The 24861-nt window shown below is 39.0% G+C and overlaps 1 protein-coding gene across 8 annotated transcripts in view; it reads right to left on the bottom strand.

The window, feature by feature from the left end:
• Nucleotides 1–1738: 1738 nt before the first annotated feature.
• Nucleotides 1739–24861, bottom strand: part of FAM13B (family with sequence similarity 13 member B) — a 46769-nt gene continuing 23646 nt past the window's right edge. For 3 of the 8 annotated variants that reach the window (XM_027682896.1, XM_027682898.1, XM_027682897.1), the window contains exons 8-25: nt 24038–24079; nt 22971–23126; nt 20890–21025; nt 20629–20652; nt 17583–17650; nt 16781–16835; nt 16243–16390; nt 13676–13741; nt 12386–12596; nt 10745–10874; nt 10207–10288; nt 9707–9936; nt 9264–9347; nt 8374–8469; nt 6070–6153; nt 5801–5973; nt 5289–5390; nt 1739–4139 (exon numbers count right to left, since the gene is read on the bottom strand). In XM_027682896.1, coding sequence (XP_027538697.1) covers nt 4016–4139; nt 5289–5390; nt 5801–5973; nt 6070–6153; nt 8374–8469; nt 9264–9347; nt 9707–9936; nt 10207–10288; nt 10745–10874; nt 12386–12596; nt 13676–13741; nt 16243–16390; nt 16781–16835; nt 17583–17650; nt 20629–20652; nt 20890–21025; nt 22971–23126; nt 24038–24079 — 2011 coding nt within the window. In that variant the 3' untranslated portion in view covers nt 1739–4015. The remainder of the gene's footprint in view (nt 4140–5288; nt 5391–5800; nt 5974–6069; nt 6154–8373; nt 8470–9263; nt 9348–9706; nt 9937–10206; nt 10289–10744; nt 10875–12385; nt 12597–13675; nt 13742–16242; nt 16391–16780; nt 16836–17582; nt 17651–20628; nt 20653–20889; nt 21026–22970; nt 23127–24037; nt 24080–24861) is intronic. The other 5 variants (XM_027682901.1, XM_027682900.1, XM_027682899.1 and 2 more) reach the window with 5 other exon arrangements.

Here is a 24861-nt window from a genome sequence, read left to right as displayed (position 1 = left end):
CCTGCCCCGGGGGAGTTCTGCTGCTGCACAGCTCGGCTTGTTCATGACACACCAACCCCAGCCCCCAGGGCATCCTAAATCCTAGATAAGTCCTATAAGGAGTGCTGTTTTAAAGCCCTGGTCCTGCAAAGCACTATTACACTACTACACAGTGTCTGGTCTCCTTGTGCCAAATGCCAGTGTGGAGGAGCAGAGTCACAGAGAAGGGAGCAGACAGGCATTCCAGGGGATCCAGGAGGATTTCTCCAGCCCAGCAGCACAGGGTACCCCTGTCAGGGTTCACTGATCTTGTACTTTGGTCTCGTGGCCAAGCCAAGCCAAGCCACCCACTCTCTTCTCAAGGGACTGGTTTAAAATAAAACCCCTCTTCCCTTCACTTCCAAAGGGGTCTGGTTGCCATGCAGTACCCCAGGACACTTGTCCCAGGGAACACAGGTCACTGATGACGTGTTTATCTTGATTACTCAACAGCCTGAGAGCCCGGAAAGCAGGTGTGTGGCACCTCGGGTATCTCCAAAATTTCCTCCTCCTGGCAGCCCCTCTTCTACCAGGAGCCTCAAAATCTTTAGACAGTTACTCACCCAGCACTTCCCAAAAGAGCTTTCAGGCACCCCTTAACCTCTCCCACCCTCCTTACAGCCTGCCTGGCTTTTCCCTGCAAGCTCCATGCCCTGTGGTAACACAGTGGCTCAGGCAAACCTGTCTGAAGAGGTCAAGCTTGGAATACTTTAGATTTGCACCATCTCAGAACTGGTTGTTCAGGAAAAAAGATTTGTCCCAGTATCACTGAGCTTTTTGCACCCTCAAGAACATGCTGCTCCCCCATTTTGACTAATGGTGTTCAACATGGTTATTTTCCTCATTAAAATCTTCCTAGTTCAATGCACATGGATTTGCAGCAGTTCCCACTACACCACTATTGGAGGGAATTTTGTTTTCTCATTAGCATGCTGATCAGAGAAAGCTTCTTTGATAATAACAGAATTAAGGAAAAATGGGGGATTGTAGAACAGATCTGTAGCAACCTTGTTCATTCTTCAAGTCAAATGTCCTTAGAGTTTGTTTTTAACCCTCATTTTCAGAGAAAGGCCACGTGAACAGAGAGCAGGTTATTCTGTCCCACCCCAAAGAACACGCCCAAGGCTGCACCTTCCACCTCCTCCCCCTCACTTGCTCCCTCAACTTCCTGATATTTCCTTATTCCCATTTACCTGCAAGGCCACACATCCACAAGCAGAGTCTTTGCCTTCAGTTCTTCATCCCCTGACAGGCCTGAGGCTGAAGAAAGGTGGATTCTCACAGAATTCAACACAAGAGTCAGTTCAAAGGACCTTGAACACTTCTCATATATAAACTCACAACAATCTGCTATGAAATAAAGTCTGGTTGAGAGGAAGAGCATCCTCTGGTGTGTTCAGCAGCGTGTGCAGTCAGTGTTTTCTGGCCACAAACAGCAGTAACTGCTGTGATACTGATTTCAAGGCTGGGAGATCATCATGGATACAGAGACACAATCAAACATGCTCAGCTGAAGGTGCATTAATTAGCCCAGTAATGGCTGATTCAGCTCTCAGCCCCATCTACTCCCCAACTGCAGCTGCTGGGGCAGGAAGGAGCGAGACTCCCGATTTTCTCCTGCATCATTCCCAGCAGGAACTGAAGCCCACACGGCACCACGAGCCCAGCTGCCAGTTCAGATGGCAGTGGAGGAGAAAGCATGATGAGAAACAAAGATATATGACAATAAAGGTTAAGGTACTTTTATTATAAAAGTCTATACAATGAGCACCAGACATAGCAATGCAATTATATCTGGTTTAGTTATATATATTTCATATCTATATATCCATATAGATATATAGGTTTTGCTTTTACCAAAGTAAAACTGTTATATCACAAAATGCCTAGTTCTACCATTTATTTATTGCTCAACAAGGATGGCACAAAACACACTCAGCATTAACTGTTGCCATGCTTATCTACTATACTGAATAAACAGCCAAACACTGCATAACAAACACAAAGCAGCTGTTAATTCTGAATTGGAACCAGTCTGATCACTCACTCACTTATAAAAATATTGGAATCATATAGATTTAAGCATTATAAAGGAGGAATATATTATTTAAAACATTTAAATAGTGCATATTGACATTTTGCATGTGGTATATAAAACACAAACATTCATGTACAACACTATACAGTACACATTAGTTTCAATGTTTGGATACACCCGTGTCTGCAGACTGATAGAAAAGGAACTGAAGTGTACATTGCACAATGGAACTGAATAAAATTGGTAAATGGTCTCAAGACTAGTTTAACCTCATAATTCTCTAAGGTCCCAGATCACTTTGCAGGTAAAAAAAAAAAAAAAAAAAGAAAGAAAAAAGGCATACCACCAGTGCTCAATAGTTTTAGTGCTTTTTTTTTTCTGAATTCCAGAATTACATGCCTACAAGCAGAGTAAAACAAACCAAGGAGTATTCTACAGTACACAAATGAAATCTGAGCACTAAAAAATCCTACTTGCAACCTATTTCATATGCTTCATGACAGAACAGCAAGTCTGTGAGGTTACATGCGAGCCATTTCTTACGTCACGTGAGAAAGTTCATTTTTGGTCTTTCATAAAGCGGAGTGAATTCATAGCTATGTTGATACCAGCCAGTCATAAAAACATGCAGTTGAGAGGAGGTGCATGCAAAACATGGCCACAATCAAACTGATACACTGAAGAAAAAAAACAAAACAACAAAAAAATAGAGAAAGCACCAGCTGAAAATGAACATTTTGATTTTGCCAGCTCGGAAACGGCCGCATGTGGCTGCTGCAGAGCATAAAGCCAGTAGCTAAATCATCATTCAGCACAGCAGATGTGATACTCAGAACATTATTTAGTTTCAACTCTGAAGCTAAATCATGCAAGGCCCATAAACTGTGTTGCTTACATCGTAAGGGTTAGATAACTTATTTTTATTCTCCAACTGTAAAACAAAACCGTGATAAACAGCAGTAATCTTTGCACTCCCGACCGACGCTCAGCCTGTGGTGCGTGTTAACTACACTGATTTTAGCCCTTGACACCATACTTATTTCAGGTACAGTGGGATTTTAACTGTCCTAAGCCAGCCCTTTATGCTGGAGCTACACCAGTCTGAGTGCCATCAGATTTCCCATACACCAAAGTGTTCTTTGTGTTCCTCGAATCTTCCGAGAGCGGAGGTGCGTTATCCAATTCAGCCAAAACACTACGTCACCACTGGGTGATAAACAACAACCAGGAAAAAAAAAAAAAAAGATCAAAGGAACACCAGTAACATAAGTCCTGTAGGCAGCATGTGATTGAACTTTTCAGTTTTCCAAGTATTAAAAGCCACTAAGCAAAGGTCACTTTCTGGTTCGTCCACTGGCATCTTTATCAAGGAGGAAACGTGACCGCTAATGAGCAAAATCCACAGACGTTAATTATTACTGTGAATAGGTGCAATTTAGAATATCAAAACCTAAAGTTGTTCCACAGCAGTCCTTTGAAAGGAATTTCAGTCTGTTTAAGTGTTCCAGGAATAAGAGCTGTACCTTTAATTTGCTGATTTTTTTTCCCCCCTCCTCGTACAAAAAAATAAGCAAGAGGAGTAGTTCAGTGTAGCATTATGGTAATTAAGAATTTCTTCAATAACGCAAAAAGTTGGTAATAACAAAAGTCTCAAAGTTCTTGAATGCTAAAGCAAAAAAAAAAAAAAGTTATGGTTGTTTTGGAACAAGATGGATGCATCTGGAATACAAAACTTTGATGGAAACTGTGTTTGCTAAAGTTGGATAGAGCAGTCTCAGAAACCTTACTTGCTCTCTGGACAGGACCTGCTTACCCTTCAAACATGTCCTAGTGGCACCACAATAAAGTGCACAAACTGGATTCTTTCAACAGTGCATGACACATGAACACAAGCACCCAACAAGTACAGGGGTAGTATATGGAAACACCATGTTACTCAACAGGTTGGAGGAATAGAATTTAAATGGATTTTGAAGAATCTTGTTTGCTGATAAGGACTTCCAACAGCCTCAGTTTGGCTTTGATTTTCTTGTACTCCCTGTACTCGTCGAGCATTGGGACCCGATCTTCTTTCTGTACGTTCCTGGAAAGAGAAGCACATCAGAATTTCAGCTGAACCCTCCATCCTGCAGCAAGGCAGACACAAAAGCAATTTTGTCATGAAATGAAAACATTTTTGGCAGCTTGTTCACCAATAATAGACACTAAAATATATTTTAGTTCCTTGTAGCTGAAATTGCCATCACCTAAAAAACTGAACTGTAAACCCAGCAGCATTTATTCAGCACAAGTGCTGCAGCATTGTGTGTTAATTGTTGTCTAAAGTCCCTTTGGGTTTTTATTAACAGGATATGAAGGCTTTCATTTCAGATCCTGTGTACAGATTACAGAAAAATACAAATAAATTGAAGTCATTTTTACTGTATGTAGAATGACCCACAAATTGACAGCAGGGAATTATTCTTATTTAAGACTGGAGCATAATGAATTAATCTAATAATCTTATTAACCTCATTATTTGCCATTGAAGTCAAAAGGAGTTAAGTGCCAAATTCAGTAAGTGCACAATGAAGCCACATTACTGGAATTTGTGTGACCAATGGTCCAGGAGTTTGTAGTTTAGGAGAAATACAGGAGAAAGGGTAGTTAAGTGAGAACATCTGCCAGTCAAGTGACTGACCTTTTAGGAGTGTTGTTAGTTTTCTTCATGAGGTGAGACACCTCAAAAATACAATGGGCAGCAATTCAATCCAATTCATGACAACATATATTCAAATAAGAAGGCTAAAATAACTAAGCAATAAAAAGAATAAAAATTGTAGAACCCTTTTTGGTAAAGCAAATATCCACTGTCAGGACAGACCTACTGGAACAAGGGAAAAATAGACAAATTTCCCTGCCCTATGTTAAAAAAGAAGGGTGAGGGGGTTTTTAATATAAAAATATAAGTATTTTTAAGTATTTTTAAATGCTGATTTTTTTAAATGGAAAAATCTCACTTTTCCCATTTTAATTACTATGCTTTACAGACTGCAACAGAGGAAGCAAAATCCAGGAGCAGGCTTCCTCCACTGTTAAAAATACATGAAGCTTTCTCCTTCAGGAGATTATTCATAGCAGAGATCAAAACAGATCAGATTCCATTTGGCAACATCCATAGAGAAAGTTAGAAAAAAATACTTGGCTGCATCATGAGGCTGCTGCCCAGCATCTGGTTTTGTGCTAAACAAACCTTCCATTCTGCTGATAAAACTCCTCTTCAAATTCTCGTAATGTCTTACGTAGCTTCTTTTTCTCAGCTCTGGCTTTCCACAGTTGCTCCAATAATTCAGGCCTAAAAATTGCAAGAGAAAGAAAAATACTGTTGGCCACACAATAGAATTTTAAACTCCTCAAAAAACAGTTGAGCTAGCTGCACTAATAATTCATGTGTCTGGCTCAGAAGGAACATGCTGTCTGTCTGATGGTGAAATATTGAGATCAAACTGCTATTAACCAGCAGTTAATAAAGGGGTAAAATTTTCTGCTGTCTACACAGCTCAAGGCTGAAGAAGGTTTAGAAGGTACTAAACAATTCACTGAAGACAAAAAGATCTTAGACACGTCAGAGCAAAGAACACTCTTCCAATCCAAACATTTCCTGAGAAACGCTGAACATGTCACTCCCTTCCACCCAGCATCACAGATTTGGTACCATGACTGTCAGTACAATAATTGCAGCTCCTAAAATGAAATCCTCCATACATGGAAGCAGCTCGGGTGCTGGACAGCCTCAGGTCCCGGGTCAGCTTCTCTTGACCATCTTCAACGTCAGACTCAGAGTTTTCAACTGGGCTTAGAACGGGCTGGGTTTGGGCAGCAGTTTTTAAGATATCATTCAGGTCTGAAGACAAACCATCACTTTCCTCCTCTTCTTCCTGAAGGTCAAAGCAGAAGTTCAACATAAATATGACGTACTTCAGTTTCCTGTTACAAGTGCTGGGAAGTATTTTTTAAAAGAGCACTGGACATACCTTAATTTCTTCAAAGAAATGGGCAGTTTCACCTTCAATAATGGGCTGTAACATCTGCCCCCGCCTCTTGGTTGATGGTGACCCCTGCAAAAAATGGAAGTTTGTTTCATTATGTGCAATTAGACGTCAAAAGCTGTTTGAAGTCACAATTTTGTTCAAATCACCCAATACCTAAAGGTATTTCCTCTTTTAGATGAATAAGATTGCAAACATACTTACAAAGCACAAACAAAATAACCACACAACCCAAAAAGCTCAGATGCCCAAGGTATCCTTGACATAGAAGTAAATGTTGAAGCTTATTACCTATGTAAAAATACTCTTCTTTGGTCTTAAAAAGCACTCGCTCTCTCCATGGTTTGTAGAAGATTCATAAAGCACAGTGACATCTCTGAATTTCATATTTACTCTTGTTCCTCCCAAATCAAACCTCAGTTACTCAAGGCCAGAGCTGGTTTTTATCTCCTGCCAGGCATACACTGGGAATAATACTGCCAGGTTCTTTTTCCAGACCACTCTGAAGCCTGGCAGTTGGAAGTGTGATGTCAGAGATATCTCTTGCCACCTCAGAGACAAAACCCTTTGAAGTCCAGGCTGAGCCAGGTGCCCCTGTGCTGTGCAGGTGTCACTGTGAGCTGCCTGTTGCACACATGCCACAATGCTCTGCTCATCTGTTATCCCTGGGCAGCAGGAGCAATTCCAACAGATGGACTCTGAACAGGAGAAAGGTGGAACAGAAAAGCCACACAGACAATGACCTGTCAAAAGACTTCACTTCATGAAAGGTAAAGAGTTTCCTGCTTCTCTGGATGTTTCCATACAGCCTTCAGTGCTGTGGAACCACAATACCATAAGAGGTATCTCATGGAATCAACTGTCATATAAACCAAAAAAATCCATTCTTGAAATACCTGGCACTGAATACACCTACCTAGAACTACCACTGAACAACCCTTGGAAATGACAGAGCTCCCCATATCTCTTATAGGTTTCAAAAGGCCTGTGAAAAATACAGATGTTGCCTACAGCACAGACTAGGAATCATGTTACCAAGGTCTCTTCTGGTGGGCTATCACCCACCCCTTTATTTCACAGCCAAAAAAATAAAAGAACAGCTATGATATAATCATAAGGCTACCCAGAATGTAAAATGCATCTCAGCTCAAGAGTCAGATTTTTGAGGTGGGATAAAGCTCAACTAGTCAAGGGCACCACCAAAAACCTCTGACTCACCAGTCACTGAGAAATGCATTGGTGTTTAAGAGCAACCTGTGTTTATGGAGTTCAAAAAGGGATACTGATATAAAAGCCCTTCAACTTAAATATGACTGTGATGCAAATCATGTTTTTCTTTAAAAGTAGCCATCAAAAAAAAAAAGAAAGGTATGTGCAAGAAAGGCAAGGTCTTGACCTGATCCCTTTATCTCAATGTACTTGGCTTAAAGGGGAGAGCTAAGAACTGTCAGTGACAATGTAAACAGCAGATTAAGTTCCTGCTGAGTAAGCCCAGCTACTCAGAGAACTGTCTGTATGCAAAGAGATTTGTCTCACATCAGCTATGCAGTTCCCTTCCTTCCAAAAGGGTCAATAGCCAGCATCAAAACAGGTATTCTGCAAGTCTGGGTCAGGATGCAAGGTTTGCTCAGAGCTCACACACAACAAAGCCAGCTGGCTGTCACTCCCCAGCTGTTTTACAGGTACCATAAACAAGGTTACAACAATTTCCTTGCACAGTATGAAAACTTTTCTTCCTCAGCTCTCGCAAGACCACAGAGAGAGGAAAGAAAAGAAGAGAGAGCACTGCAATTCAGGAGGGAATGAAGTGAAAACACAATGAAAAAGCACAGATGTCGTACAGATGCTGCAGGCGCTGGTAACACGTCTCACTCTGGGGAAGCATGGAGGAATGAAATGGTTCTGATGGCCATCCTGTCACTCCTGCCGCTGCTGACAGTAACCTGCACTGCAACTGGTGTTACTATTCTGGGCAGGACTGAAAGTACAGTATGTGCTGTGCATCCATACCTAGCACAGAGACTTGGGAATGTCTCAGCCACAGCGAGTTAGCACAGCTCGCTTAGTTCCACTGAGAACCAGTTACTTCCCAGGAGCCACCAAGGTCACAGACAGCTTGGAACTGCTCTGTTCTCAGCAGTAAATCAAATGCCTCAAGTACAATGACAACATGGTCTTATATCTTCCACAAGAAAGATGTTTGAGGGAACACTGTTACTGGCTCTTCTAAATGCAGCCTAGCAGTTCAGGAGTGGGAAAATAAACAGAAATAGCATTTGTTTTACTCACAAGAATAGGAGTAATGCTTGCTCTAGTTAACATTTGTTTTACAAGTCTGTATCTGTCATAAAGTGGCTTCACAATATGTCTTTCTTCTCTAGTAACCTAAAGGCAGAGAAACCACAGAATTAATTATACCAGTCACTAAATAATAGACAAGCAAACACAAAGCAGTGTGCTTCTCCTGCCAGACCACGTACATTCCAAATGGGAACATAAAACTACCTCAAACTGTGTGTAGGGAATGGGGTTTATGCAAATTAATGGGAAAAAGGGGGTGCTTTTTCATTCTCTCTTTTCTCACTTGTATTTTTCAGGAAAAAAAGTTTAAACTCTTCCTAAAAGTCAGGGGAGCTTCAGAAGAAGCAAACCCTGTTTTTAAATATCCATGGAAAAGAGGAAAAAAAGGGACCAAGAACTGAGGGGAAAAATGTGTGCCTGGCAATGATGATGGTTCTACAGAAATGACAAGGGAAAAAAGAAAAAGATGAAACTGTAGAAAGAGGGGTGGGAACTGCCTTTTCATTTCTGTTTTTGTGAAATCCAGAAAAACAATTCTGGCCTTTTCCCAGAAAATTCGATAATCTTGTTTATTTTTAAGATGTCTCTTTGCCTCACAGACATATAAGGCATCAAACAACACCAATCACTTCGCAAACTCCAATAACCTGATGATTTGTGAAGAGGGGGCCTATTAATACATACTTTTTTCTTTTTTTAGAAGTCAATGCAGTAAGTTCCTCGGATGCCAACATGGAGGCCAATAGATACCTTTGTGTTTTGGAGAAGGAAAAAGAAGAACCCCCACACCAGCATTAAATTCTGGTCTTAACTACTGCACAAGAGTTACTGTTGTCTACACATACAATAAGAGAGTTTGAAGTAAAACCAAGTATTACCGGCCGTCCATGTTGGCTTTCATAATACAAGAGGCTTTTCTGGAGAGATGTTTTCTCTTCTACCAAATGGTCCTTTGTCATTTTCTATCAAGAATAATTAACATTTAATCAAACACAAGTCACTTTAACTGCTTTTCTACATTAGCAGCTATACAGATGCCTCAGCTAAACTTAGCTTAGTTAATACCGCACATCCCACCTTCATCCACCTAAATATTGTCAGCACATACTTGTAAATATTTTGATAAAGAGTGAGCAAGGAAAATGTAATTCATCTTGATAATTTCCCCACAGAGCCTGAGATACTATGGCCTGGCAAAGGGCTGCTAGAGAGAGGCATCATTTTGCTGATAAAATGGTATCTGAAGTGTCTGACGGGGCTCTATTTCCCTCTCTTATTCTCTTGGAAAGACCCTATCCCATAACCACAACCTCATGCTTACTTTTATATCTTCTGGCAAACACCTCTCCACTCGTTTTTCCTTTAATCTTTTCAAGATGAGTTCCAGTGTAGCCTCCTTGGTGGGCTTCTTCTCCTTCTGCACAACCCGCATCTCATCTTCATTTTCTTCATCCTCTTGGTCAAGAGAGGAACCAAAGCTTTTTGGAAGAGTGTTGCTTCGTGGACGTGGTTGAGGTATGAATTCCCCTTCTGAGCTCCTCTGCTTTGCATCTAGAAAGGAGAAAAATTGCTCAATCCAAAGGTTTAAAAGAAGTAACACTCGGTTTGTTTAACTGCAAATACAGGAGCACAGCAATTTGCCAAGGCAAAGTTTCTCTCCTAATGAACTAAAGCCACAAGAATCATTTGATTTTTTAATAGTTCAGAAGGTAGAAATGAACATTTTTTAGTGTCCTGTGGAATTTTACTGAATAACTTAGCTGTTTCAGACATACAGATTATTTGTGTTTGTAAAAGACCAGAAACTGTGGCATCTCTTACCTTTTATTTGCTTTCTCAATTTGGTAAGTTCAGTCATCCACTTTAAAACTTTTGGATTGGCTGCAATATCACTATAGGAGGGCTGAAAAAATACAAATAAAGTACATTTTAGAACAAATACATTAAATCTTGTTTATAAATACTTCTTTCAAGATTTGGTAATATTTGACAGTGACTGTGACCAGATGCCACTCAGTATCAGGTCAGATCTCAGTGCCAACATAAGGGAAAACACTTGTGAAACTAAAACTGAAGCAATATCAGAAGTAGAACCAGAGAGTGGTAAGACAGTTCTGCTTTTCCACATCTGAAATCTCCTTAGTCTCAGTGCATAAATGTCACTCTGTCCTCCTCTGGCTCTGGCATTATGGCACATTTTCTAGTATTGCTGCAGCTCAGTTCACTTTTGCAGACAGCAGCGTGTAACAAAATTCTTCTCACTTGTGAGCCCCCAGTTATTCACTGATGGACTACAAGAATCACTTAGCCCTGTCATGCAAGTCCTTTACCCTGAGTGAAAACAGAACTGGTAACCTACCTTGCTGTTTTTCTCTTTTTCAAACTGTTCCTCAAATTGTTTTATTTTTTTCTGTAATTTCTTGACAAGCTGATAAGGTGTCTTGTCTTCCCTTTTGTCATCTTTTGAGCTAAAGGATGCTCTTCGTGTTCTGTATTAAAAACATTTAAAAAAATGTCATTTAAATAATTAAACGAGTGCAAACAACTTGTATATTTAAGTAACAGGTGACTAATTTCATTTTTTTCCTCTAGTTCATACTCCATTCTTTTCAAGTTTTCAGAGCCATTTACTCAAAGTTCTTTGAGCTGCTGCCTTCAATATGTGATGTGTTATTTTTTCCTCTCTAATTTCAGTAACAACTGTAACAGAAAAACAGCATTTGAAATTCAAGTGTAGTAAACTAATGTACCATTAATTGCTACCTTTCTGTTGGCTGGGGTGTTTACCTAAGTGAGAGATACTCAGTAGTTCTTCAAGACTTCTTGGGCACAGAATAAAGCCTAGGATAGAAGCTACCACTGAACAATTTTGGTAATTAAACAGCTTCACTTAAATGTCTCAGGCAAGTTATTAGATATTTACCTAAAAAACATCCATATCCTCTGTTGGTCTTACTGATAACTTTCTTAAATCTTACTAATAGATTTGTAGAGCATGTGGTTCTGGTTTTATATCATATTTTGCACTTGTTCAGCTCCTTGACATTTTCTGCTTTTGCAAAGCCTTTTTATTTCAAGGCTGAGACGAGAATTTTCTAGAACATTTATTACACAAGGTGCCTGAAAGATGCCTCAACACAGCCAGTGACATCTAGTTCAAGTTATTAGCAATACTAATCTAATAATCTACTAGTGTAGATCCTTATCAGCTTCAGAATGAGGAGAACACCTGTTACACCTGCACTTTCCTGCAGGTCAGTCTCTACATCATTTTAACAGTGCTTGTCCATTCTCTTCTGTGGCTCACTGGAGAAAACTTGGGCAAGTAACTTTTGCATCAATAAATCTGTCAGACAGACAACTGGACACTCTAAACTTGGCCTTTCCTGTTCCAGATTTTCCCACTTTCATGAGATTATTTCTTCCCTAGCCAGCATGGGAAGTGTTCTCAAATTCCCTTTCCCAGCAATAGCAGCAGACAGTGCAGGTCATGGGATAGTGACAGTTTTGGAGGGTCAAACTCCCCACTGTCACACAAATAACTTGCAGCTTGTTTAGTGACAACTCTGCTTTCATAAACTAAAAGGAAAAAACCCAGAGCTTACATAAAATCATAGACCAGTAAAGCCTGGTAAACAAAGGCTATAAATACTACCTTCAGCCCAGGGAGTGCCATCACAGCTGGTTGTCAGAAGGCCTGACCAAATGCCAGGGAAAAGCCTGCAAACCTGCCCTATTTTTATACTCTTTCCCTCAGCATCTGTCAGTGGCCACTTGGAGAGATATGATACCACCCCAGATGAACCTCTGGCCTGACTCACTCTGGCAGTTCCTGGGCAGGCAGAACAGTCAAATGGCCACATAATGCTACACTTGACCTTGGTCTGCAATTAATTCACGTCATGAAAAACCCACAAGGTTCTTAAACCGCTGGGTTTTTTTATCCTGCCAGTAACATCTCCTGCCCCCCAAACCCACCAGACTGCATTAAAATACACACCTAACAAAAGAAAGTGCTTTGGATGAAGAATCTAATGTTTCTGGATCATGTAAGAAACGCTGGCTTTGCCCAAAATCCAAACTCCGATGTGACAATATGGGATGACAGTCCTCTTCCAAGGGATGATTAGTCATCCTTCCAGCCTGTGGGGAAAGCTGAGCTTCTCCAGATTCACTGTCTTCCTGCCAAGATTTGAAAGCAGGAAATGGATCTAGAAGATAAAAAGAGGACACAAAATGGTACTTTTCTGTTAACAGAATTATAAACAAGAGTCAAAAGGAAACAAAAATGAGTACCCAATGCTTAGTCTTGTATGCTATAGAGGATGTGGTGTCAATACACAAAGTGAATAAAAACATTGAAATACATCAGAAAGCTACAAATTCTGTCATATAACTGAAAGAAAAAGGTACTGAAATGAAGTATGCACACTAGGATCCCTTTTTCAAAGTGTATCTTGGGAGTATGCATTTCTGAGCAGTTCAACAGTGTAAAAGAGCCTAATTTATGTATCAGAAATCCAAAATTAGGAGAATGTATTTACTGTCCATTGCAACATTTTGCTGTGGAAATTGGTTTTCATACCATATGCATGTACTGGGAAAGACTGTCCTCTTGGTTCTGAAGAAGGTAACCCTGACAGTACCTCTTTAGGTACAATGCCCATCTGCTTAAGTCTTTTTAAAAGAGTGTTCTTGGGGTTTTAAGATTAAATCTATCTTGACACCACTGAGAAAAAGAGATTTCTTAATTTGTGGAAGGTGATTTTTTAGGAAGGAGATTCCAAAACAATCAATCCTTTCAAATCCCTATGAAAAGTTCATCCCTAACATCCCTTACAATTCTTTGACGTTGTTTTCTTACTGTCTAACAAAAAGCTGACATGGTCTTCCAAGCACTTGAATTTAAAATCCCACCCCCCCTTCTCCTTTCAAACTGCTGTCTATATTTTTCCAGTTCAAATCAGAAATTTGAAAACTGGGTTCAAAGTGTGCAGAACAACAATAAATCCCACAAAGTAATCTTTAAAAAAAAAAATAACCCTTGTACCTGCTTTCCATCGTGTATTTACTAAGTATGATTGGGATATTTTTGTCTCGTTTGTCAGCCAGGATCTTGCCTGTTTGCACAGCACAAGATACAAGAAGGGGACCTTTTCGAATCGACAAAAAAAAACTGCAGATCAGAATATTCCCAAGATATAAGGGACAGCAGGTGAAGGGTTAGTTAGAAAGCAAACCATAAACTATCAAAAGGCAGATAACTGAACGTATGGCGAACCATACTTACCCTCCCCTTCTCTCTGCAGATGCATTGTTTTGAAATCAATGAGGGGGAAAGTGATAGGGCATGGCGCTAATAAATGAAAAAGAATGGCAAAAATACTAAAGTGAACACACAGCACAGTCAGAACAAACTATACATAACATGTAAAGCAGGAAGATACAGTACCAGGGAAAAACATCCCATCTTTCGGGCCAGGCCCTGAGCACTCTCAGCTTCCAAGGAATTCCCATGGCAGGTAAGGATGCTCAGCCCTTGGCCAATTGGAATTTTTTTACTGAAAAGGTTTATAAAGAACTGATACAGGAATAGTAAAGACTTTTGGTAGTTTATTAAGAGTTTCAAGCATCCTCACGTGAACAAAAGGCAAGTTCTAAATACGTTTTTGACCAGAGTTTGTAAATAATAAAGATGGTGGTGATTTCCAAAAAGCAGAGCAAATGCAGAAAAAAGTACTCAGAAATATAAATTAACCACTCTGCATTTTTGCCTTAAACCAGCAAGCATTTGGTGTTCATTTTCATGCTCAGTTTTCTATTAGGTGGGCTTTAACAACCCCAATCTTGTAACAAAATTTGGACTACTACAGATTTCCCAACAAGGTCACTCTACTTCAGTGGAATGCCACAAGGACTTGCAGTGCCTTGGAAGGCTGAGATCCTAATAACCATCCTAAAAAGAACCGAAGAACAGCCAAAGTTAAAATACCTCACAATGAAGTTACACCTTGCAAAAGATCATGATTTAAGACCAAGAAACTTATAATATAAATTTATATAATATGCTAATTTCTTTTCAAAGGAGGGGTCACAAAGTAAAACCAAAGCAATTTTTATGAGCAGATTTAAGGAAATAATGAAAATGGAAGCCACAAACCTCCTGAGAATACGTATTAAATCAGATTAGCACAAATAGAGGATGCAACAAAATGTAATGTGAAAGTAAGCAACTAATGTAAATAAAACACCGAGAACATAAGCAGGGTTTTGATGATTTTTTTTTTTTTTAACTTTAGGCAGTTATTAACTTGGGCAAGAAGAATGAAAATCTGGACTCAGTGTCTTTGGATGCCTGCAAATCGACCTCTCTGTGCATGACAATTCCTTGAATGTGCAGTTTGCTGGGGCTCAAAACCACCAACCAGCAAATACTGTACAAATCTAATGAAGTTGCAAACCTCATCATTTGTAAAGTGGTTATAAGGGCAGTATGGATTCATGAAGGCAATTAATTTGGAAAACAGTCAACACCAGTGACAAATTATCAATAAAGTTACCACCACTTGAGCTTCAGGACAAAGCTGTATGTGCTGACACACAGCTCTGAGCTGCACTGCCAAAGGACACACATCCAGCTTTACTTTGCTAATTCTAATGTTTCTAAAACTGCAACCAAAAGTTCAGTGCATTCTTTGCTAGGAGTGTCTTACCACTTGTGATACTTAAAGAGCAGCTGGCACTGGAACAGCCTGTTGGAAGTTAAAACCCTGTCCCTGCATAGTCCACCTGCACTGCATTAATCAAATTGCATTTGCAAGTTTTTCAGACCAGAAACGAGTGGACTGTAGCCACTGCACTGTCAGTGACAGCTCAGAGTATTTTAGCACATTATATCTCTTGTATTTTTTAAGGTGCCATGACTTCAAATATCAACACCAGGCAGAGGAAATGGGATATAAGGTACACATAAAAAGAAGTATTTTGAAAAGAAGGTATTGATGAGAGTGTTTTACTCTGGTTACAAAGGGGTTATGGTCTTTTTAAGTAAAGCAACAGTTTAACCAGCTATTACCAGACATTTGAGCAACAAAATTCAGTAAAGTCACAAGCTCGGGGGGTTGCTAAGCCTAGAAGGCCATGAAGAATAAGGTCAAAAACATAAGGAACCCTATCTGAGAGAAAAATATGTTGTTTTTCCTAAAATCTAAATAGTGGAGGGAGAAGAGACACAGAAATAATATCCACCTGCAACTTTAGCCCTTACTTGAAAATTTAGAGCTCTTTCAAGTCGTCCAATGACATGAAAACCAACATCTGACATCCCTGATGTTTTAAACAAAACAACCAACAGATATTTCAGAATAATTGAAATATAAATTGGCAGTTTAGTGATTTTAAGTCAAATTCAGCCAGCATTAGAACTTCAGTAGTTTGCATTAAAAAAAAAAAAAGACAAACAAAACACAATGTGAAATTAAACTATATGACATAATTAAAGTGTTTTTAAAGACTTGGATGAGAGTCTCAGGGTCATGGAACCACTAGACACTTTAAAAACAATAAAAAGCAAAACCAAACCCAAACCACCTAGAATGAAACTTGGGCTTTTTTGCTTTCTCTCTTTAGTTGTTCCTTTGACTATTTTTTCTTTATACATTTTTAAGGTCCTTAATTAAGTTGCAGCTAGTTCTGCATTGAGATTGTACCTGTGTCAGCCTTGGCCCATCGTGGAGAGGAACACGTTGGTTCAGACCGAACAAAAGAAAACACAAGTTGTCTGCTGCTTCTACTTTGTAAAATGTTCCCTTTATCACTCCTAGCTGACTATATTTTGAGCTAAAGGGTGAAAATTACCTTCCCATTTGTCACCATCGGAGACGTTCTTGAGATCCAGACGTGGCACTTGGACACCCGGAGCTTCCTCGGGGCCGTTGACGCTGCCACCCCCCAGCACCTCAGGGTCAGTGTTTGCATTCAGATCACACGCCTTGCTACTTGAATCCTGCATTTAAGCAACAGAACAATTTGATTACTACTCAGCAACTGGAAATCCGGTGCCTAAATCAGTTCCAGCGCTTTTGGAACTTTTTTTCCCCCAGAAAATTATCTTTCCGAACTCAAGGAATTATAAATACACACGTCCCAAAGGGAGGCAATTATTTACATTATAAAACATTCCTTACATGAGATGGATAAGTATAAGTTTGCTCTGCTGCCCCAAGTTTCTGTGAAGTGAGATGATGAGATCTCTAACAGAGGTTTTGCAAGCCCCGGAGCAGGCCAACCAACAGAGGATGTTAAAAGCTAAATTTACTGGTTTTCTTCACATTTGTACTTCATAAAAGTTTATAAGACACTGTGTATGTGTATATAAATGAAATCATCATCTTACCAGAGTTATCTCTGAAGATATTCTATCATTGCCATCAAGCAATATACTATTTTCCCTAAAAAGAAGACATAGACCAAATTATTTTAAATGCAAGTTCTTAATGGACAATAAATACCATACAATCCTCTTAAATTTTATTCTCACAAACCCCAGTCCATTTTAGCAGATAGACAATGTATTTACTTAAAGCAATAACTGAAATTCTGGGGAACAAAAGTGACATTACTTCTTTTTTTCCCCTCTGTGATCTTCACAGGGAATATCAAGCTGAAGCATTTAAACAATTGGGCTTGAACCAAGTTGGAAATAGAAACAGCTCAGAGTTTTATTCTCAAACTGGGGGTTAATATTTTAAAACTCCATTCAACTCAAACTGAAATTTCAATCAGTGCTGAACTAAAACTACAAATTAACAAAGCTTTCTGACTAGTCACTGTTACCAGCATTAATTCTTCAATCATTAAGAGCAATAAAATGTGCCAAAAAATTTTAAAGAAAATAACTTTTTCTTCTTCTGCTTCTCTTGCCCAGAACATAGGATTGTTCAAAAAAAAAAAAAAAAGCCATATCATATAGGCTTATAGTTATTTTCTCTTTTAAGCACGTAAAGTTCCATGCCTTTTATATCATGATCCTAAAAAGGTAACTCAATCTTATCCTGTTTTCAGATGTGAAAAGTGATATGTTTAGTTCACCTCCCCCATATTATGCTGTGTTGTGACAAATGACAGTTGATACTCTCTGTATTTCAAAACCGAAGTTGCAAATCCTGCCATGTCAGTGGGTACAGAAAAACACAAACCTTTCACTATTATTTTCTCCATCAACATCTGCATCTTCATCACATGGTTGCAATAATACGTCTGCAGTCTGTTGGCAAAAAGTACGTTTAGAAGATTTAGGAATGGCATTTTCAGCTGAAAACATTTTCATATTCATCTCTGACCACAAAACACCCTCAAGAACTAAAAGCTTCTAATGTGGGGGGGTGGAAATCATACTTTTTAACCATGGAGTATTTTTACAGCTAAAGTAAGGCCAGTGATCAAGTGTTTCAATCACCAGAAGTCAGACAATGGCTTTCCATCTTAAGATAAACCATTTTTTATTATTTCTTCAATGAAAGTTCTACTTCAAATTGTCCACCAAAGCATGAAGTTTGGGGTGACTAAAATCATGGCAGTTGGTACATCCTAGTCCTGAAAACAGCTGGGTTGGATGTTGCCTTGTGCTCAGCATATATGAAATGAAACAACTCTGACAGACTTTCCAAAAGGAGCTACTAATCCCTGTCACTAAATAAAGCAGCAACAGAGCTGGAAGGGGGTGAAGAAATGCTGGCAGTTCTATGACACCATCTCACAAAACAAGTTCAGATGAATCCATGTCACCATTTTGTTCACTAAAAGTTGGCATGGGATGACTGACTGCTTTAAGTATTTCTGGCAAAGCCCAGTACTAGATTTCTTCAAAAAGAGTTGTATTTGGGGGAATATAAGAAATTTGAAATATAAAGTAAGTCATTTGGGTTTAGACTTTACAAAATGCTCACAAAAAGTGTCTGAATATAAAAGCAAGTTACCAGGAGAGTTCAAATACGCCAACAGCTGCCACTTAGACACTGCTGACAGCAATATTCACCCTTACCAGAAAAAACTCCAGTACTTTCTTTACATTATTTCAGTCCTCAAGTCAAATTCCAATTTGGGGAAACAATTTTTAATTACAGTGTGTTTGTCATACTCCAGCAGATAATTTCCACCCTGGAGATGAGCTGGGCAAGTCTTGCACAGTCACACTCATTGTAGCTGTGGAAACAGCTGCTTGTGTTTCCATTCCAGGACCAAAGGAGAGCTCACACACACAGGTTTCTTTTCCTACAACCTTATGTGCTCTTCTCAAATTCCCTCTACACAGGAGAATCACTGTATTTTCCTTTAACCTCTCCCCAGAAGATACAACTTTTCAGTAACGTTTGAAATGGTGTATTAACAAGAAGGGAGAAACAAACACTGAAAAAACCAAAACTTCACCCTAGAATGTCATCTTATCACTGATTTCCATGGACAAAAGTCTATTAAATGGCCAAAAAAGCCAAGAATGACACCAGATATGACAACAAAAGTGCTTCTATCATGCTCTCCCAAGCATCATGTTCCCCATTATATTCAAGCCCACGTTTTGTGCATTTTGTGCTATAGGATAACAATCTAGTAATTTTTTAGAACAAGTTTTGGAACTAATACATCAGGAAAAAACCAGGATAGCAAATACAGTCTGTGAAATTCTAAACCAATATGCCAGTTCGTGGGAACAACTGAAAAATTTGGCTTGACAGGTGATTCAAGAGAATCATTTTTGATCCCTGAAAGCAAACAAAGGCCAGGAGAAGAACACATCACAATAGTTAAAAGCACTCCAGCAAAGAGTTTTTTGCATAAAAACAACTCACAGTTTCACTACTACAGCACCCATTTCTATCTTTTCAAGTTCACAGACCCATTAAATGCTTCCAGTTCATTTAAGTCTATTAACAATAGGTTTGCTTATCTAGTTATCTTTCAGGAAACCCTCAGGAAGATTTATGGCAAAAAGCTGAAAACCATTGTAGAAAGTTCTCTACACATGTAAACCAAACCTCTCTACCCACAGAATTCATTATTTAGATTTGTAACAACAAAAGTGTTACCAAATAAATAAGGAACTACAGATTTGAATTTTTTTTCATTAGAAGGGCTTATTTCACAGCTGCTATGGGCTACATGGTGGAATAGTAAAAAACCTCTATTTTCTTGCATATTACTGTTATCCTTGGTTTCATTTTTGTCAGCACATATTTTACAGCATTGTTTGATCACACAAAGATACCCAGAATGAGACTGATCTCTGCTCACTAATAAAAAATGCTGGTGCAGTTCAGGCCATTACCATAAATCCAGGCCACACATACTCCAAACCTTCACATTTGATTATATGTGAGGATCTAACAATTTGCAGCTCAAAGCAAAGCTGAGGCAAGTTTGTTGCATAGGGCAAACAATTATTTCAACATTTACAGCTGCTCCAATACTTCCAGAGTGTACACAATACTTGCTTCTTTCAGTGACACGAAACTATTCAATTCAAGCATAATATCTGAAAGCAGAGCCAAAATTAAGTCTATGACACCTAATTATCTTGTGGTTTGTTGTTTACAATTTCAGCTGCTTTAAAAACTTCAACAGCCACTTCAAGTATCATTAACATTGTACTTTCTGAGCAAAATGGTTTTTAAAAAGTACAGCTAAGTGTTTTATTTTTACAAGCATGTTAGCACTACATGTCAGTATGTGCTCATGCAGCACACTAGACAAGACTTTTCTGCTTTGGAATATAAATGGTCCATCCACAGTTTTCAAAATGACAATATTAAGTATTGAAGCTGTTCAAGAGGATGCCAGTCTTATTCTCCTTCCCTGAACACCTCAAGTGTAAAGATTTTAAGAGTACACAACAGTCTGGAGGAGAAGCAGAAGCAAACAGCCAAGCAAAGAGGCCCAAGGAGAAGTAGCAGAACCCCTTTCAACTAGAGAAGAGATGAAGATGTGCTGAAAAGAACAGGACATCCCTGCCCACCACAGAAGAAACTGGAACCAGAGAGAAAAGGTTGTAATTAGCTGTTTACAAACCCACACCTTCCTAGCACAAGCACAGTCAAGAGGCTGCAGAGTCTCAAGGTGACTGATCCTGATCCAGTACAAGGTGACTAACTGTGGGCTGTGCTGCAATCACTGCTCTACATCTTCTGCTCCCCAGGCAGCCTTTACTAACACAGCAGCTGTTCTAACCAGTGCTATACACTGACTTACCTCAGCAGAAGGAAGGGCTGGTACCTGTGAAAGATCAAGAGAAAACCATTAGTCAAGGTCCAAACAAGTCACACCAAAACACACAGAACTTTCTCTGTGCACGTGGTACAGCAGAGGAGATAACTGACTGCACAGAGCAACAGCATCAGGTAATGATACATAGAAAACCTGCTGATCTCTAAATCAGGAAAATCTGGATCCCTAAAGCACTAAAAAGTCACAGCAACTTATGGTTTGATATACAGGAGACTGTTCTCTCACCTGAATGCTTTCTTCTTCCCCAGTTACAGTATCATGTTTCATAGCTTCACTGTCTAAATCAGTGCAAACCAATACTTCAGAGCAGTCTCCTGTGTTCTCACTGCTACCAGTGTCATTATCTTCAATAACATCATTCCTAAAGATAAGAACAGAAAGACTTTAGGAACCTGTAATTCCACCCTTGAAAGGAAAAGAAAAAAAAACAAACCCCACACTTTTTTTTTGTCCCTAAACAAGATCAAACATCAGGGTGTTGTGGTTTTCTTTTCTGAACAGAATTATTCTGACCAAAGATACTGGTAGTATCTACTACTCCAACCACCTGTAGGTGAATTTAATTATTTATGTAGTTTACATATACTTGTTTTCTACATCAGTAGGTGACAGACATATTAAAAAGCATTTATTTGATTCTTGTATTAAGGGCCAGGCATACACCCCATATTTAGCATGCTGACCTAAGGAATAAAAGCACAGCAGCCAGAAGCAAGGACATACTGAAACTATTGTGATCTGATAACACTGCTTTGACCACACTCCTCCCACTACTGAGGCCAGTTAGTTTATAGTTACTACCGCTGTGTCTTCCTCCAGTGAGAAACCCCATTATTTCTAACATTGAATCTTCCTAGAATTCAGCTTAAGGCTTGTAACAGTACAATCAGATTGAAACTAATTTACACCATCTTTGTATTCACATATACTCTTTATGTGCCACCATCCCAGTCCCCACATGATCCTGTCATTCATCACAGGTCTTTGCCTTCCTTCTCCTCACTCACAAAGAATTCCAAACTACTTTAAAAAAGCTCCTTCTCTATCAGATGTGGAGATACTAAACAGGATGGATTTGAAATTAACATTTTAACAATTTTTCCTTAACTCCAGCCATCAGTTTAAGTTAGTTCTAAGAAACTTTTCCTGGCTCACTGCTTTCTGTAGTGCTTCATGTAACTGTGTATTTGCCTTGTGCACAGTTTGCTCCTTTAGAGAACCCAGACAACCACTGTGAAGAAAGATATCAGGTATCCTGTCTTACAGTTAATCCACAGTGGAAGATGATCAGAAGCATTTGGGATAGTCCCTGTGCCAGAGGAGGATATTGGTTTCAAATCAGCAGTGGTGGCACTTGGAGCCTCCGTCTCTGAAATCAGCCAACCTTTAAAGCACTTACGCTGTCACTGAAGGAATTCAGCTCCCCCAGGTCTTCCTGGCAATTACCCACTTGTAAATGACTTCAAAGGCATTACATCTCTGACACTAAAACTCAGGTTTAATTGATCATTATTGATGATTATTACTTTTATGACTGACTGCTAACTTTATTCTGGCCTCTTGTCACAAACAGGACTTTAAAACCAGTAGAGATTGAACAACTTACAAAACAGCATTTGAGTCTCTGAACACTGAATGTATTTCAGGCTCTGCTCCTGTATTCCAGGCTCTGAGCAACCAAGGAATTTAGGTACTGGAGTCTTAACAACATGTTTTTGGAGTCTGGGTATTAATCACGACTACTTATTTTTAATAAAGCACCAAAGTGTACCAGCTTCTCAACGCTGCCATGGCAATCACTACACTCAGAACATGGCATGAGTTACAACAAAAATAAAAGCTGATCAAATGAGGCTGAAACACTATGCAAACAGACCCACAGTGCTCATTCTATCCATTTTTGGCTGTTTCATTGACACTGGCAGTCAGAGCAGTATAATATCTAGGGTAAAGAAACTGAAACAGCATCTCCAATAACTTTAATATGGTAAAATTTTGTCATGAGTCACATCAGCAAGATAAGAATGAAAGCACTTAGGTAAATTTAAGTTCTTGTGCCACTTGCTCAGAATTCAGCAGCAAAACAGATACATTTCACAGCATTTTAACCACAAAATAAATTTAAAATATTTGCTTCAAGAGTTGTTGATTACTGGCAACAGAAGGAAGTTGACTTGTTTTAAAATCAAAAGTCAACAGCAAAAGTCGTAACTTTTGGGTTGAGGTGGGGGATTTGGGCAGGTTTTTTTGGAAGAGTTAAGATATACAATCCTACAGAATTCATTGCAGACAGAACAAAGTCTTACTGGTTGTTAGATCCTTCCTCATCCCCACTGGGATTTTTTTCTTCATTGTTACAGCCCAGTCTGTGTTGCTGGATATGTTTCAGATCGTTATCTAAGCTGCTCTGCAGGTCGAAAAGATGCTGTTCCACAGCTGCTCTGATTGTTCTTTCTAAAATGCTAAAGAGAATAAAAAAGACAGAAAATTCCTATTAAGAGCTCTCCTTTTGCATTGATCAACTATGCAGAAAGGCAGAGATAAACTTTACGCAACCGAAATCTTTGATGACAAGCACTTCAAGGCAAAAAGAGACTAACTTTTCCAAAAAGGCAGTGGAAATTACTACGCTGGTTTTTATTTCATAAGATTTACATAAAGTATTATGAAGTCTATCAATAGTGTTTTAAGAGTAATCAACACATCACGATGACTATTTTTTAATAAGTATTTTAACCTATTTTTTAATAGGTATGCAAAAAACTCTTAAAAAAGCTTAATATAATAATGTGGCAGTAAATCTTGTGGCAAGCATCTGATGAAGGACACAGAATATATCCAAAGGTTCACCAAGAAAAGAACAGCACTCTTTAAAAACAGACTGTTCTGGTGAGTGCTTCTTAGCCAGCTCACCCCAAATACACAGAGGCCCATAGAAAATCTTTCTGTAAAAATCTTAAACTATTTAATCCCATTTTAACTCTGAAGTTGTGCTTTTATTTTCCCCCCCCATTTGCACACAAAATTCCACTGAACTGTACTCAGTATCAATAACCAGAAGTGGTGCTAAAAATACAATGTGAATGCTGTGATAATTTTAAAGTCAAACATTTATGATGTATCTAAGTATAAAACCAAAGTATTTTGGACTCTGGATCCTACCATACTGTGCTCTCATGCTCCTGCAGTCAACAACACTGACAGACATCAGGTTTTTCCCACATTAGTGTTAAATGCCATAAGTTAAATACTTCACACTAGAATATGTTAATTCATGACTATAATCACCAAACCTACTGCATTTTTTTGAAAGAATGTAGGGATGTTCTAGTAACAGCATCATTCAAACATTTTATATTTTCATTATACTTACTCTGCAGAGGCTGGCAAGATACTTATGGGAGAGATATGAGCACTGCAATAAAGAAGAAATAAGTTAACGTAATGCAAAAACTTATCACACTAAATAAAAGTCTTGGAAGTTAACAGAAAGCAAACTTAGAGAATACTTAAAGATTGCATGTGATGCAGCGAATAAAAGTAGAATAAATATGTAAAGAACACCCTGATTTGCAGTCCCTTTATTATTTAAATGAAGAAATCTTAAGGAGCACCATCACAAGACAAAGTTGTAGAAGCAGCAATGCAGATTTCTGTCTCTGAAGAGCCAATACTTGTTGTACTGTGAAGCTCCAAGCTCTCAGATGTGTGGCCTTTCCCATGGGAAATACTAATCACTCTGTAGTCAAACATTTTCCTGACACCTTGCTTAAGAATGCACATTTTAACTTTGCTGCCTAAAGCAAATTCCAAATGACTCTGCTTTCCTCCACAGGTTCTTCCCTGCCTGTCAGACTGTTGCATAATTTGATTCTGCAACATTCAACAGATCTACAACACTCTCTGAGCACAGCTACAACATTTCAGGGGCTGGTACCTCTCAGAGGTTTTGAGACAGGAGTTAGACATCTGGAAAACATCTGGAAATCTCCCAGCACAAACCACTTCAGCCCAGAATCTTAAAGTCCTTGGGGGAGGGTGGAAAGGGTGGAAATCAGCACAACTAACACAAGTCAGTTAATTCATGTGTATGTGGTCCCTCTAGAATATTCTATTAACATGATCAAAGTTTTCTCATTAGAAACAGAATACTTAAAACTTTGGACAAAGTGACAGTATGGTAAGAATAAAGTAAAA

Source organism: Neopelma chrysocephalum, unplaced genomic scaffold (assembly GCF_003984885.1).
Source record: "Neopelma chrysocephalum unplaced genomic scaffold, ASM398488v2 Primary Assembly neopelma1_63, whole genome shotgun sequence".
Lineage (NCBI taxonomy): Eukaryota > Metazoa > Chordata > Aves > Passeriformes > Pipridae > Neopelma > Neopelma chrysocephalum.
The sequence above is the reverse complement of the archived record's forward strand: the minus strand, read 5'-3'. Positions and strand labels throughout refer to the sequence as shown.